At 38.7% G+C, this 17,404-nt stretch overlaps 1 protein-coding gene across 1 annotated transcript in view; it reads right to left on the bottom strand.

Annotated features, from left to right (window-relative positions):
* Positions 1-6,850: 6,850 nt before the first annotated feature.
* Roe1 (grpE protein homolog, mitochondrial Roe1) overlaps positions 6,851-17,404 on the bottom strand; it is a 17,956-nt gene continuing 7,402 nt past the window's right edge. Inside the window, exons 3-5 of the mRNA XM_045765173.1 lie at positions 12,752-12,865; positions 8,796-8,915; positions 6,851-7,477 (exon numbers count right to left, since the gene is read on the bottom strand). Of these exons, the coding sequence (XP_045621129.1) occupies positions 7,283-7,477; positions 8,796-8,915; positions 12,752-12,865 (429 nt within the window). The 3' untranslated portion in view covers positions 6,851-7,282. The remainder of the gene's footprint in view (positions 7,478-8,795; positions 8,916-12,751; positions 12,866-17,404) is intronic.

Here is a 17,404-nt window from a genome sequence, read left to right as displayed (position 1 = left end):
TTTATGCAGCTACCCTAGGCTATATGAAGGGGTTGTGTAGGGTAAACCTAACCCTGTCAAGAATTACCTACGCAATGCTAGCATAGCTAAGTCTTAGTATGTCTTACAATGCTACTCTTAATAACCTAATTGAGGATACCAAGGAATATTCAAACTTCATTCTTGATGCATGCTAATTTTGCTGATATATCTGTATCATCATGATGAATATGTTTATATGAGATAAAATCAATAAAAAATACATACTAAACCCTTTATTCTGTGCACCAGTCACGTTACTTATAATTGCTATTACAGTATGAGGCTTTTGCAATCTTACATTAGTTTTCAAGTGCTTGAAGACCAGATATTGAATCACAGAAAATAAATCTCCAGTAATTTGTAGCGTATTAGTAGCTAGATGTAGCTACTAGTTTTCTGGAAAAGAAATACTTAAAAATAACGAAAATCATTCTGCCTGCAAGGCACATCGGATCGTACATACGAGGCCAAGAATTGCAAGTCTGCCTATTAGGCACAATATATATATATGTATGTATGTATTATATATATATATATATATATATATATATATATATATATATATATATATATATATATATATATATATATATATATATATATTACAAGAATTACCTCACCACTCTTACTCACTCTTACCACTCTTACTAAGAATTACCTAACACTCTTACGTATTCAGAGTTAAATGGCAAATTTTTCCCTGAATGCTGTGTTCCCTTCTCTGAGGCTGTGGGTCCCTATAATTGCACCAGAGGTGGTACCCCCCTATATATATTACATATATATAATAAGGGTCCCGGTAGTACAGTCGGGGTCTTTCTCGACGGACAGTCGAGAATTCCGGGCGGGACAGAAATGGTTGGGCACATTTCCTTTCACCTAATGCCTCTGGTCACCTAGCAGTGAGTAGGTACTTAGGAGTTAGTAAGCTTGTTGTGGGGGATGCATCCAGGGCGGGGTAAGTAATTCGGCCTGGGGCGGGCACCTCGATAAAAGCCAAACGTGTATGAATACACTCTGGCTTCCTGTCCCCGACACAGTGAATTAAAACCTAATCTAACACCCAGAAACCTAACCTAACAGCCAGAAACCTAACCTAATACCCAGAAACCTAACCCAACACCCAGAAACCTAACCCAACACCCAGAAACCTAACCCAATCACCAGACACCTAACCCAACAGCCAGAAACCTAACCCAACATCCAGAAACCTAACCCAACATCCAGAAACCTAACCCAACAGCCAGAAACCTAACCCAACGCCCAGAAACCTAACCCAACACCCAGAAACCTAACCCAGCACCCAGAAACCTAACCCAACAGCCAGAAACCTAACCTAACAGCCAGAAACCTAACCCAACAGCCAGAAACCTAACTCAACACCCAGAAACCTAACCCATCAGCCAGAAACCTAACCCAACAGTCAGAAACCTAACCCAACAGCCAGACACCTAACCCAGCACCCAGAAACCTAACCTAACACCCAGAAACCTAACCCAACAGCCAGAAACCTAACCCAACACCCAGAAACCTAACCCAGCACCCAGAAACCTAACCCAACACCCAGAAACCTAACCCAATCACCAGACACCTAACCCAACAGCCAGAAACCTAACCCAACATCCAGAAACCTAACCCAACATCCAGAAACCTAACCCAACAGCCAGAAACCTAACCCAACGCCCAGAAACCTAACCCAACACCCAGAAACCTAACCCAGCACCCAGAAACCTAACCCAACAGCCAGAAACCTAACCTAACAGCCAGAAACCTAACCCAACAGCCAGAAACCTAACTCAACACCCAGAAACCTAACCCATCAGCCAGAAACCTAACCCAACAGTCAGAAACCTAACCCAACAGCCAGACACCTAACCCAGCACCCAGAAACCTAACCTAACACCCAGAAACCTAACCCAACAGCCAGAAACCTAACCCAACACCCAGAAACCTAACCCAGCACCCAGAAACCTAACCTAACACCCAGAAACCTAACCCAGCACCCAGAAACCTAACCCAGCACCCAGAAACCTAACCTAACACCCAGAAACCTAACCCAACAGCCAGAAACCTAACCCAACAGCCAGAAACCTAACCTAACACCCAGAAACCTAACCCAACAGCCAGAAACCTAACCCAACAGCCAGAAACCTAACCTAACACCCCGAAACCTAACCCAACAGCCAGAAACCTAACCCAACAGCAAGAAACCTAACCCAACAGCCAGAAACCTAACCTAACACCCCGAAACCTAACCCAACTGCAAGAAACCTAACCTAACACCCCGAAACCTAACCCAACAGCAAGAAACCTAACCTAACACCCCGAAACCTAACCCAACAGCCAGAAACCTAACCCAACAGCAAGAAACCTAACCCAACAGCCAGAAACCTAACCTAACACCCCGAAACCTAACCCAACAGCAAGAAACCTAACCTAACACCCCGAAACCTAACCCAACAGCCAGAAACCTAACCCAACAGCAAGAAACCTAACCCAACAGCCAGAAACCTAACCCAACAGCAAGAAACCTAACCTAACCTAATACCCCGAAACCTAACCTAATACCCAGAAACCTAACCTAATACCCAGAAACCTAACCTAATACCCAGAAATCTAACCTAACCACCAGAAACCTAACCTTTCCGCCAGAAACTTAATCAGATACCAAAGCCACGTCTCAGCTAGCTACAAAACAAGCCCGTGGTTTACCAGGGCTAGTAGTGGTTGCTGGAGCCACCGATGTTTCAAGCTAGAGATTATTAAAAGGTATATAGTTGACCAATTATATACTGAATGTTTGAATCTTATTGAATATTAACATAGGCTCCGTAGCTCTCGAAATAAATACTGAAACTACACTGGCAACGTAAATACTATCGAGCCTGTGAAACCTTAAAAAACAAAAAATACATGAATTTTTCGCAATCGAAAGCACTTGTCACTTATTAAATGTAATACGAATGTTGACCCAAATGGCCAGGAATACTTACGTAACAGGCGAGAAGATCCAGTTATTGGTGCTGGGCCACAGGTTAATCACCCTCTTGCGAGGGTGGGAATCATACAGGGCGCCCCCCATCAAGTTATTTAATTACTAACCACAATCACTACACATTAGAACATAATCCACCACTATAGTCCACTAATGGCACGCTCAGCGCGAAGTGGGACACACCCTTGAGCGTATATACACACGGATGACACGGTAAACAAGTGATACTCAGCGGTGTCCCTCCCGTGACAGGTCACCCCCGCCAGGCTGACAACTTTCACAACTGCCGCTCAAACTGTTCGACTATCACTTTCAAACTTCTCTCCCACCGTTTTCGCCTTACCTTTACATCTTTTATTCAATTAATAATTGTTATTGATTTATCTAGTAATTTTCAGGCAGTATTATGAAGGGCATATAAAAAAAATATAAATATAAATTCCCTCGCAAATGGTAACAGTTACCAAGAAGTTACAACTGCACACTTTATATATGTATATAAAACTTATGTATCCTAAATAAATAAATTAATATATATATATATATATATATATATGTCGTACCTAGTAGCCAGAACTCACTTCTCAGCCTACTATGCAAGGCCTGATTTGCCGAATAAGCCTAGTTTTCATGAATTAATGTTTTTTCGACAACCTAACCTACCTAACCTAACCTAACGTTTTCGGCTACCTAACCTAACTTAACCTATAAAGATAGGTTAGGTAGGGTTGGTTAGGTTCGGTCATATATCTACGTTAATTTTAACTCCAATAAAAAAAAATTGACCTCATTCATAATGAAATGGGTAGCTTTATCATTTCATAAGAAAAAAATTAGAGAAAATATATTAATTCAGTAAAACTTGGCTTATTAGGCAAATCGGGCCTCGCATAGTAGGCTGAGAAGTGAGTTCTGGCTACTAGGTACGACATATATATATATATATATATATATATATATATATATATATATATATATATATATATATATATATATGTATATATATATATATGTATATATATATATATATATATATATATATATATATGTCGTACCTAGTAGCCAGAACTCACTTCTCAGCCTACTATTCAAGGCCCGATTTGCCTAATAAGCCAAGTTTTCCTGAATTAATATATTTACTATAATTTTTTTCTTATGAAATGATAAAGCAACCCTTTTCTCTATGTATGAGGTCAATTTTTTTTTATTGGAGTTAAAATTAACGTAGATATATGACCGAACCTAACCAACCCTACCTAACCTAACCTAACCTATATTTATAGGTAAGGTTAGGTTAGGTAGCCCAAAAAAGCTAGGTTAGGTTAGGTTAGGTAGGTTAGGTAGACGAAAAAACATTAATTCATGAAAACTTGGCTTATTAGGCAAATCGGGCCTTGAATAGTAGGCTGAGAAGTGCGTTCTGGCTATTAGGTACGACATATATATATATATATATATATATATATATATATTATGTCGTACCTAGTAGCCAGAACGCACTTCTCAGCCTACTATGCAAGGCCCGATTTGCCTAATAAGCCAAGTTTTCATGAATTAATGTTTTTTCGACTACCTAACCTACCTAACCTAACCTAGCTTTTTCGGCTACCTAACCTAACCTAACCTATAAAGATAGGTTAGGTTAGGTAGGGTTGGTTACCTACCTAACCTAACCTAACCTATCTTTATAGGTTAGGTTGGGTTAGGTAGCCGAAAAAGTTAGGTTAGGTTAGGTAGGTTAGATAGTCGAAAAACAATTAATTCACGAAAACTTAGCTTATTAGGCAAATCGGGCCTTGCATAGTAGGCTGAGAAGTGAGTTCTGGCTACTAGGTACGACATATATATATATATATATACATACATACATACACACTGTATATATATCCTAGGGGTACCACCTTTCCTGCAATTGTGGGTTCCCATAGTCTCGAAGGAAATAAAGAAAAAAAAATTAGTTTAACTCTAAATACATATGAGTATTTGCTTGTCCTACTACAATTTTATATAATACACATACACGTATATACCTAATATGGGAGTTACTTCTGGTGCAATTGTAGGGACCCATAGCCTCAGAAGTACATACATACATATACATTATTATTATATATATATATATATATATATATATATATATATATATATATATTATATATATATATACTGTGTGTGTGTGTGTAAAAGAAAGGGGAAAGTTATAAAGAGAAGCAGAAGAGGAGAGACATGGGGGAAAAAAATAAAGCTAAGAGGTAGTGTGTGAAAGTTAGCAGATATAAGACTCTGGCACCCCCTCTGGATAACTTTCATGAGCCTTTCCCAGTACACTCTTTGCCTACTTAGTTCATCACTTAATATTTTACCATGTATATCTTTATTTCTCCTATTAGCTTTTACACCAATTGTTTTTCCCATCCTAACTCCTTTCCAACATGACATTGTATTTCTAAATCCGTTTGAATAAATTAACTTTTACTGTACGTGTTTTCCTGCTCATCACATCCATTTTATTCCAATCACACACACACCTCTTTCCCTTTCAGTATGTATGCATGCAGAGAATTCATTAATTTTGGCATTAACTGCTCTTGCCCCTTCACCATCCCTGAAGAAAATACTTCTACAAATTACTCCAAAGAAATTACTACTACTTTTACGTCTGTGCATCACCACACCTAGCCACTCTTTACATACCGTTTATATGGTATAGATTCATCTGGTCAGCCTCTTCCATAATCTCGCTCAATTCTTCTTCTGTACTCATCAGCCAACTCCTCTGATACTGGAAACTGTAATTGGCATCCACCAATAATTTGACATCTATTCCAAATTACCTCTGGGTGCACATGTGTAAAGTGAAGGAATGTTACAAAATTGTCCCAGAATTTAAACCAAAATCCACCAGAAACTTGCAGGAAGTGTATGCCACATGCCGCACCAACAGGTCCCAGGTAATCAACAATTCCCAAACTCTGAATCTATTATTCATGTTGTAGCTTCAAGGCACAAAGTTACCTAGTACAAATTGCTTGGGTTATTACATTTCTTAATGTAACAACTTTATCTTTATATAGTCATGATCTTGCCATTTATTAAAATATGTTCAACTATCTACTTTTTGTTACAACAATCACATTTTTCTTTCAGAAAATATTGAAGCCGTACAATGGGATCGAACCCCCCATCCCTGAACTTCCTTCCATTATCTGTTAGTCTGGTGACCTCAGATTCATCACTAAACCAAATACAGGTAAATTTTGTCAAAATAAATGAATGGCTACCGAATGTACAGCACATCAGAAACTGTCTAATTACTCTAAATAAAATAATAGGTCTGCAAAAATTACTGCTCATCCTTATTTTGACACTTATACATATTCAAACAGTTAAATTTCCTAGTGATTTTATTTTTACAATGTCAACTCCTCATCTACAGACATGGAGAATTGAAGAACAATACTCAAAAAAAATCCTTTCATTTATATTTTATTGTTAATATAGATGTGACTGATCCTCTGCCTTAAAACACCAAAAACTTTAACAAAACTCCAATACAAACATTGCCATTTCACATTTTTAAACTGAAAATAATGTGTCCACTACTACTAATCTACAGTAAATGTTCCTTAAACCCTTTTCTCCTATAAAGAAAAGGGTCACGAGAGGGGGGGGTCATTTTCTACTAAAGAATGAATTCTGTTCCAAGAACATTGTGTAGCTTTTCTCAACAAGAACATTTTCTATATAGACTTAGCAAAATTTAAAACAGCTCATGATGAGAATGGAACTTTATTTCATTCAAATGAAACAGCAGGTGTATCCAAACTAGTGAGCAACAAACTAAACATTTTATTTTGAAGACTATTACACTGGTATATCACACTATGTGTCTTGTTCAATGATGGCAAGCTCTTGCATCAGTGCTGCATACTTCCTTAGCTGGTGACTGAGAAGGGACAATTATTTTTATAAAACTAAACAATGACTTGGAGTATTAGTTGACATCATAATGATAAATGAGACCTGTGTACACAAGGTTATAGTTATATGAAGCTCCACAGAAAATCTAAACACTGTATTGTTGCACTTCTAGCCACCATGAAAGTCATTGCATATATTCAGGTATAGCACTTTCAACAATAATTATTTAAACCCCATTCACTTCCACAGAAAAAATGCTCTGCCTTTCAGAAATGCTTGGTATCTTTATTTTAAATTTAAACATTAAATTAGTGTGTCATATAACTGACAATACAAAACATGACACTAATGTTTAACTACTCCAACTTGAGCCGACCGAATACATCGAGAATGAAGCGTCCATCCAGTACGAATAATGTGTCCTACTGTTCCAGGTTCCTTCTCGGGCAGATGAAGCTCAAACATGGCCTCTTGCAGTGATGGGTCAAATTTCTCTCCAACGAGTGGTGTGATGGGTACCAAGCCATGGCGTCGAAAAACCTGAAAATACATTGAATTATAATCACTTATGACATTCTATGCTTTAAAAGTATTCTTTCTTTATAAAAGTATAAAAGTAAAAGATGATGTAAATTAATTTACATGTATTCATTATTAACATTAAATTTTTACCCCATAATTCTACTCTTCAATTTGCTATTATGCATTTTTCTATTATAGACCAACTTGGCAACAGTGTATTCTTGTGACATCTATCCTACTCAAGCACGAGGCATAGAACAAAAGACTAGTGAGGCAACATCACCATACAGTGTGGACTTGTATTAGCGATAAGCCTCATTGTAACTACACAGAGTTAACAAGAAAACTTTGTCCTGCAGCCCTGTTATTTCGAGAGGAACTAAAGTAGACCTCAGCCATGGCAGGCATGCATGATCAAAATACATCAACACCTCTTTCATTTTATAACATTAATTAATATATTTCTAAAGATTACCACATTTCATGATAACCCCTAATCTTGTGAAGCCATGGGAGACTGCTGTGAATAATTTTCTTTGCACGTTGGTGCTTGTTACACCATGGTAAAGCCTCGTGGAGCATCAATGGTGAATGAACAGTGGGTTAGATGCCTTCCTATCCCACTAAATTAGAAACTGAAGAAATTATCAAATAAAGTTCAGATTAGCAATGCTAGTGGTCCAACCCTCCCCCCTTCAACCACTGTCTTTTACTCTGAAATAGTGGCTATCAAAAGTGCCACTCTGTATCATAACCATATGAACACATTGCATAAAAACTAAAATACACAAATGATGATAACCACATTGGCCTGGGGATCAATATTCATCGATAACTGACCTTTATGGGTAAATTGACAGAATATTTAGCGTATAAACTACAAAAAAAACAACAGTAGCTTGTGTTTTGCCTCTCTACTCCCTTATTGTAGCAAAACAACAATCACCTCAAACAATAAAAGTATCAGATTACATAAAGCACCATCATTTTTTAAATCAATGTAACATGTAGCTATAAATATATTATGAGTGTATACATATATTGGAAGGTATACCCAATGAAGCAAGAAACTATCAAAAGAAGGCACCAAGCCAAGGAGACTATGTAGCATATACCAATTAAATGAACAAGGAATCTGTTAGCTTGAATCATCCATTAGCCAAGAGTTAGGGTGTCCAAACTATTTACCCATTCAGTAACTGACAAGATATATAGTGATAATTGATTAAAAATGGTTTGATGCAGACAAAGCAATGTTTTTTTTTATAAGTTATTGAAATATACAGTAAAGCAAAATGTTAAGAGCTTCAAACAAAGTAGTCAAATAAAGGCTCACTGTTAATAGCTGGGTTTCTGTCATCACCAGACCATCATGTAAATTTTTAAGATCAGAGTTCTCATTTTCTAACTTCTCTGCTGGAACACTCTCAATTGCTTTACGAAACACATCTGATACCTGAAATTTAAAAAAATGATATACTTACTAATACAGCACAAGATATACATAAATTTTCAATGAGGAGATGCAATGATATATTTATTAACATGAATTACTGAGAGTATGTTTTATTCTTTCATAAACATGGCAACAAAATTCAATGATGACTTACGGTAACATTCAAGCAACTCTTATTAAATGCACTTTGTACCGAAAGATAGATTACTAGATAAATGTCATCTCTTAAGCAATACACTGACAATCCTTCTGTGTTTGAGCAATATTTTTTATTTCTTTATAAAATTTATAATATGTTGAATGAGAACAAGGCAGCTGGCATTATATACATAATGGATTTTTGGATAGTATAGTTCTTCATGGATTACTACTTAATAAAACCTAGGCACTTGGTACAGACGGTTGTATCAATATGGATTCCTCAGTGCAAGCAATGTTTAATTCTAAATGGAAGTGTGTTATGTTGAATGCATGTTACAAAGTGGAGTGCCACAACGTCAGTCTTGGTCCAGTCTTTTCTTCATTTAAGTATGTACATACTGATAATGGACATGTTGTACAATATCAAAATTTGCTGTTAACGCTAAACTTGGATGCAAAGTTACAACAAAAATAGTGCGACAGATTACAAGTCAAATTTACGCCTTAGTAAATTGGGGTAATGAATGGCAGAGGAACAAATCCACAAGGGCCGTCACGATAGTGTTAATTTGATGCATCCCGCTATTGTGATTTCTGTGTGTAATGGCAGAGGAGTAATAATGCTGATAAATTTGAAGGAATGAATCAGGAATGAAAGTGAAAAGGCAAGTCACTGTATGAACTACACAGGTGTTGGAAATTAATGAAGAAAGAAACCTTGTGATAGTTAAATGATATAAAGCCAAGTAGTCCACTGAAGCTGTAAAGAAAGCCAATATTATTAGAGGCTTTGTGGAGAAAGCTTTCATTTCTATCAGAGAAGCTGTTCTCAATACACAATTCACTATTATGCCCTATATTGGAATACTGCATACAGCTTTGTTCATCATATGTGAGAAAGAATATTGCCAAATAAATTATATGAAGCCCATTTTAATCATATTTATTTAGCTTTGAAAAGAGAAGAATCAGAGGTGATTAAATAAAAATATTTAATCATCATTAAAATGAATGACAATGTTGATACAAAAAATACATTAATTTGGCCTTGTCTAATATCACTCGACATAAATGCTTCAAAATTAAGGCAAATCTTTTTATTCAAATACAGTAAACTACTTTTCTTTTAACTGAATAAGTGAGTAATTATCAAAAGGTGGTGCCAAACCAGGAAGACTGAAGCACCATCAAAGTTGCAGGATATTCAAAAGGCGCTTTCACCAAGGATACCAATATGAGAACTAAAGCATACAAGTGTGCGACATAAAAGGTATCAGATTCACCAAGGATGCTATCGAGGGACAAACGATCGCTAGGGACAGTCAGGCAGAAAAACAAAAAACAAAAAAAAACACGCACGTCCTGGAAGTCAGGACATTCAACAAGGATGTGCACGACTGTAAGAGGAACAAAACGGTTCGGACAGTAAGGAGCAGGGCATCACTCCATAAAGTGTTTGAGAGTTAAACATGTATGGCCAATATGTAACCTCACCAGAACCATTTCTCACTGCCGGTTATAGTGGTAGGAGGAAGGCCAAAGGGACAATCTATATTCAAGAGCACGCAGTTTATTACCAGCAACCGAAGACCAATGACCCTGCCAATGGGCACTGATTGACAAATGAATGACTTTGTTAACGTTTGAATAAGGAACGCTTTTGCAGGAAATAGAACAAGTGCAGATAGCCTTCATAGCAGCAGCATCCGCATGCTCATTTAAGGAAATTTAACACTTTCGCGCTCTGGGCAAGAGAGCACCACGCCATCCCAAGGTGTGCCTGGCATTCCACGGGAGCAAGCGGTAATACTGAAAAGCATATACTCTTTTCAACTTTATCTCAATTCTCGTCCAAGGTTTTTCAATTTGGTATTAATGTGTTCGCAATAGAATTCCCTACAGGAGTACATGCATATAATGTCAAAAACCGCGGCGCGCTCCACCTTCAGACAAGATGAAAGCACGCCATGGTTACCCACAAGTGTGCGCCGAGCCACCCAAGGTGTGCCTGGCATTCCATTAGTGCGCGCGGTAATAATGAAAAGTGTATACTCTTTTCAACTTTGTCATCTCAATTCTCGTCCTAGGTTTTTCAATTTGATATCAATGTGTTTGCAATAGAATTCTCTACTTGATTAAATGCATATAGTCCAAAAGCCTGGCGTACCATCTGCAACAGAGAAAGTAAGATGGTGTTACCCGGGAGTGCGCAAGAGCAATAAAATGCGTACACTCTTTTTCACTTTGGTCACCTAATTCTTGTCCTAGGTCTTTCATTTTGGTATCAATGTATTTGCAATGAAATTCCCTACAGGAGTATATGCATATAATGTCCAAAACCGCAACGCGCCCCTTCCGCAGCAAAGCCGAAAGCAGGCCAAATTTTTAAATTTTTTACACCATACTGCGTCATTACCAAACACTAGTCTACTAAATTTTTGACGCCTCATCGTTAACGAGCGAAAGTGTTAAATAAACAGTAAACATATGAAACGACTGATCAAATGATATAATTCAATATAATACAATGAATACATATGCAACAGACAAAGAAAAACACTACAGGATTTGTCCTTTTCTCGATATTCGTGTTGGTAGGCAAAAACAAAAACAAAAGAAAAACCCCGCAAGAGGACAATGTACCCAGGCGGAATAGAGCCGGCCGCTGTTATAGGTGAAAACTAGCTGTGCAGTACCCCGCGCCCCTGCCAGTGACGAAAACTACCCCCTACCCAGAGACAAACAAGGGTAAGAAAAACCCCCAGCTGACCCCAAGGGTGGCCAAGTACTGAGCAGTACACGGCACAGCGGAGGTAGACCCCCAAGGCGACCCAGGGAAGGTAGCCCTAAGCCCCAAGGGCAGTACTTACAGGGCACTTAGGGAAGATAACCCTAGGCGCATGCAGCCCGAGCACCGTGGAATAATACTCCTGGCCCACACACCACCGGAAGGGACAGCTCAGACCACCAGGAACAGAACTGCAACTGAAAACAGGAGCCAGAGGCACGACCGCACCAGATCCCATCAGCCTGAGAACTAATGGTTGGGTTGCCGACGGTGGGGTCTGGGGCTCCCCCCTTCCCCCTCCCGGGAAGGGGGGGTTGCGCAGACGGCGGCACAGCGATATGATGACATCATGAGGGCTAATTTTCGTTTGGGGAGTTCTGTCCACCTGTTTGGTCTTCGGTCGAAATAGTTTACCAGAATAGGGGTTTGTTTTGGGGCGCCTACCTTTCTGGGTGCCTGTCCCGGTCGATGGCAGACATAGAATGCTCCCAATCATAAAGGGGGTCTCTATAGGCCATTGCTCCTCGTGCCTCTCTAGATTGGGCCAGGTTCTGGCTCGTGGTCCCCGGTAGGCAAGAACTCCATGCATTGACTGATGCCAGAAAGTTATACATATCCATTCAGCCTGGATAGCTCCGGGGAGCCGACGGGGCTCCCCCCAGAAATATAACCAAAGAAAAACAAATGAACAGTTATCACAAGACAATACAATAATGTAGTCTATGTTCATAATCAATACTAATTCCATACCATACTGCAAACATGCCTTACTTAATTATCGTCTGAATTTTCTCACTTCACACGAGTTGGAAATGCACAAGCAAAACAACAAATTTTGTTAAGCTTCCATAAAACTCCAATGGCTGCTTCATCTTACAAAGGATGGTACAAGAGTCTTGTCCCTCACCTCTAAAAGGTCTTTGCAGAATCCTTGGATGCCAAACTGTTTGGCTTCAATAATCTGTTTCTCCAAACGAATTCTTACATTTTCGCGATCAGCTAAGGTTCTTTGATATTTGTCCTGAAACCAAAGAAAATACCTCAAATCATTTAAAATATACTTAGTAAAGTGTATAAAAATTTGTGTCATGAAATCAAGGCGGATACTGTACATTATGAAAGGAGTAGTAGTTAAACCCTAAAAATGTCTCAAAGGTACATGAGAAAGGTAAGTTTACAGGAACATATACAAACTAATACCGCTGACAAATGAACATGGTGAAACATCACAAACATATTTACCATGTTACAAAAGAAATTGGCAGCTATGTCATATTAATATAACTGGTTATTGCAAAATCAAAGTTGCCCACTCAACCAAGCATAACCAGGATAGATGCCTTAAGTAATGTATCGTAATAAGAAAATCTATTCAATAAATCTGAGAAAAGGGAAAATAAATAAAAGTAAATTTTTTTAATGACCAGTGTTCAAATGTATAGAGGAAGATATAGGGTGGTAATTTGTCACAAGATGACTGAAATGGGAAGAATTAAGACAGAACAGCATTCCACCCTTGAATTTTTAAGACAGCAATGGTCAGAAGATGTTGTGATGTAATTATCATCTTATCACAGAGTTAGGAGAAATTAAAAGTTCCTGAGATCAAGAACTATGGAAATTCTCTCGTTAGGGAGATTGTTGTTTTGTTGGGAGATTATTGATAAGCTTAGATGTTTGATCAGATTAATTGATCATTTGAAATGTTTCAAGAATTTTTATAATAAGTGCTATGCTAGATGTGAGAGAACTGTACTGTATTTTAGACAAGGCCAAATGAGGCTTTTGCAGTATGAACCATTATCATGTAAAATATCTTCTGAACTTGAATTGAATGCCAAGCTTTTTGGGGACACTCTTAGCACTGTTCAAATATGAGGTTTCCAGAACAAAATAGGTTTTGCATGATACTTAAAGATAAAAAAATTAATCCACTGAATGTATTGAAATGTTCCCTTCTGGGAAAGCCTCAGTGGCTTCCTGATGCTGAATTGCTGAGATAGCTTCCTATTACTAAGTAATGGTCACAGAAGTCCTCTTGGCCTATCAGGGACCCTAGCCAGAATTAGCCCCCCTCAAAGAGCACAGCGAGCAGGGGGATTGTTACGATGACCCTCATTGGAAAAGTAAGAAAGAATACAGATAATGGAATGGTTCGTGAAATGAAGCACTGAAACAGCCTACGCATACACGATTCACTTAAGATGAAATTGTTCACTTTAAACTGGGTACAAACCCCCCCCCCCCTCCAGCATGCAGAGCAGTCAACAGGTGATGTCCTGGAGCTCCTGGCCGGCGACCACACAGTCCCGAGCTGATGGACCACAAACTAATGTATCTAGCAGGATGGGAAGGAGAGACAGGGAGTCACCAGGGCTGACAAAGAAATGGGCGTTCCATTATATACAATGCTGGTTTTTTGGGAGGAGCCCTTTGGGGGGGGGGGGGTTCTCTGAAGCTAATGAACAACAAAGAAGGAAATATAAAACTTGCTCGAATGAGACCAGGATGAGTAATCAGATACCAAGCCGCCAAGACCTTGTTTGGTCTCCAAAACTCAAGCCCAAATATCAGTCATGACATTAGCAAAAATGGTAGCCACAAACTTACAAACGTCATGAGCCCAAGGGTAGATTGCAGGTTGGCTAGCTTTAATGACGACCTGGGACAAATATGCCTTGGAAATAGTGACTAAGGAAACTGGGTCAACCAACAGTTGAAGCAGAACCCTGAAGCAGAAGTGGTGGCACATAGGTACCAAAATGCCAGAAGGATCACCATGCCCGAGTACAACTCCAGCTTGGATAGTACCCGGAGATACAACTGAACTGGGGAAAAAGTGGTAGATAAACTCCCCCACATCTACCAGTCCAGCCAAAAGGCATCCACTGTGAGCGCCTCACCATTGGGGAACAGAGCCAAGCTAGAAGGAAACCGCCAATTCCAAGCTGACACGAAGAGGTCCACCTTGGGATGACCAAATGCTTCTCAGAGCCAACAGAAGGATGCATCTTTGATAGTATGCTCAAATTAACATGACACATTTTTGTTGTTGTTCCTAAATAACAATGGAATTCCAATATTGGAACAATACCAGTAAGGAATTGTTAAATTCCTTATGACTAAGGAAATAGGCCATAAGTGAGATAATGTCCACAAGAATCTTGGAGACACCCCCACACGTAAATTACACAGAACCAAACTTTGAGAAACGAGAAGCCTAGCTGCCTGAAGTGTCCAGCTCCAAGAGGTTACAACAGAAGCAACCTCTGGTAATTCAGCAAATGAACCACCAGGGAGCAGTCTGAATGGAGCCAGAGGTCAGAGCTTGGAAGATTACTTGCAAAGCTTACCACACTGCCATACACAGTACTCACATACCATGCTGTGAGCATGACAGCAAGCCTAACCATCAACCTTTAGAGGCCTAGTGCACACTGGTCACAAAGTCCCAACCCAAATCCAAGGTATCAATGAACACATTGAGCAACAGGGATGGATGGCGCCACACAACCGAACCCCCCAAAAGACCAAAGAGGAAGCTAGCGAAGCAAGCAAAAGATGACTAAGGGCGGGCTGAGGGTCAGAAGTTGATGGTTCCAGTGGTGGAGAAACAGGTGGAATTGGAAGTGCCCAGAGCAAAACCGTGAGCAAGCTCCTGCACAAACGTTCGACCAGCTGACGAGTATGCAGGTGGAGTATGAAGGAGCTGCCTTGTATGGGCCAATAGGCCTCCTGCAGTTACCTTTATTCTTATGTTCTTATGAACAGAGCTGTAGGAGGTAGAGAAAGATATGCCTATCAAGAATCTTAAATGAAGCTCAATGGAACCAATTGGGACTTCTGCCAGTTTACTAGGAACCCAAACCTGACAAGCTGGGAAAGAACCAGATCTTTGGATAGGTGACATGCAAACAGACTGAGAGCCCAAACCAGCCAGTCATTGAATATGCCAGAACTTGAACCCCCCCAAAAGCCTTATCAGTCGCAACCACCTACACTAACCTGCCAAAGATCCGAAGAGCCAGATGCAAGCTGAAGGGCAGAACCTTGAAACCATTACCAGTCCTGGAACCTTGGATGTATGAATAGGAACATGCCAGAACATGTCCTTGGGGTCTATGAACATCATCCAGGAATCTGCCTGCAAAACCAGGCTATCCTAAGCTAAGTAGTTATGTTGAAGGTTGGACCAGGAATGAAGTGGTTCAAGCCTGAGAGGTCGAGAATGTACTATAGGAGTGTACTTAAAATATAATGAAGACATTGAATGCAAAAGTTAATAAACAGCAAAATTAAAAAGTGCATACTGTGATGGTTTAGACATGGTGAATGAACGAATGATGACAGGCTGGTGAAGACAATATTTAAGAGATTTGAGGATACAGTAAGAGAGAAGCCAAAATATACGTGGGAGAATATGGAGTGTCCGAGGAAGAAAAAGTGTTGACAAAGTATGAAACATGGCAAGAAACAAAGCTGGAAGGAAGCAGTTTGAAGGGAGTAAATATACACAGTACTATAATTATACAACAATGTATATAACAATTATTAATTATAGTGTGGTGCTGCTGTGGATAACTGCTGGTGTGTGAAAGTGATTGTTCATATTATTCCACAGGGTAATATACATGGTCCACTTCTCTTCTTGTTGATGTTAATAACCTATTAAAATCCATGCAACAACTTCAGCTAATAATCTTTACTGATGACACAACCATCATTTCCTCCTAACAGAGTTACCCTAACTCATGCAGTAAATAATAATAATAATAATAATAATAATAATAATAATAATAATAATAAAAAAGAATTCACTTACCATTAACATTGAAATCTTATACTAGGTATTATTTGGAAAGAATTCTACCAATCAAATTTACCCAAGAATAAGCAATTGCCAAATTGAGTAACACAGGAAAATTCCAAGTTCTACCCCGATAACTCTGTTATTCACTCTTCTATCCATGTTTCACCTACAGTATCTATGCCTGGGAATCTACAACACTAAACTACTCAAGACAAAATTTCTTAACATAAATCTGCAATTAGAACAATATCAAACTTCAACCCCTAAAATGCAACAATTTACACACATTCCTAAGTGTGCTCTATATGTTTTAAAACTACAAACTGCATCATCAATACTGCTCTCAAATGCTTCTTAAGAGGCTGCAGCTGAACTCATAGACATCGTACAAGAATTAAGCTTCTATCTGATTGTTCCAAGTCAGACTCAACCAAAGCAGTAAGGCCAAACCAATAAATGACCTAAATTGTGAAATGACTCGCAAAATGCAATGGAAGGCTTCACTACCATTATAACCACTTTAACATAAAAACATAGAAATATCTGATAAAATACAATATACTGTACATACAGTATCTGCAACATCAAATAGCATAAATCTTCCATAATACCTTCATTCAAAATAAGCCAACTGTGCTTAATGATATCTTTAGCTAAAAAATACTGTTAGTCTTCTTACATCTCCTTATTTAAACCCATGTATATAACAGCTTTAATAATATTATTTTTAAGTAAATATTGTTACATATT

Source organism: Procambarus clarkii, chromosome 69, assembly GCF_040958095.1.
Source record: "Procambarus clarkii isolate CNS0578487 chromosome 69, FALCON_Pclarkii_2.0, whole genome shotgun sequence".
Lineage (NCBI taxonomy): Eukaryota > Metazoa > Arthropoda > Malacostraca > Decapoda > Cambaridae > Procambarus > Procambarus clarkii.
The sequence above is the reverse complement of the archived record's forward strand: the minus strand, read 5'-3'. Positions and strand labels throughout refer to the sequence as shown.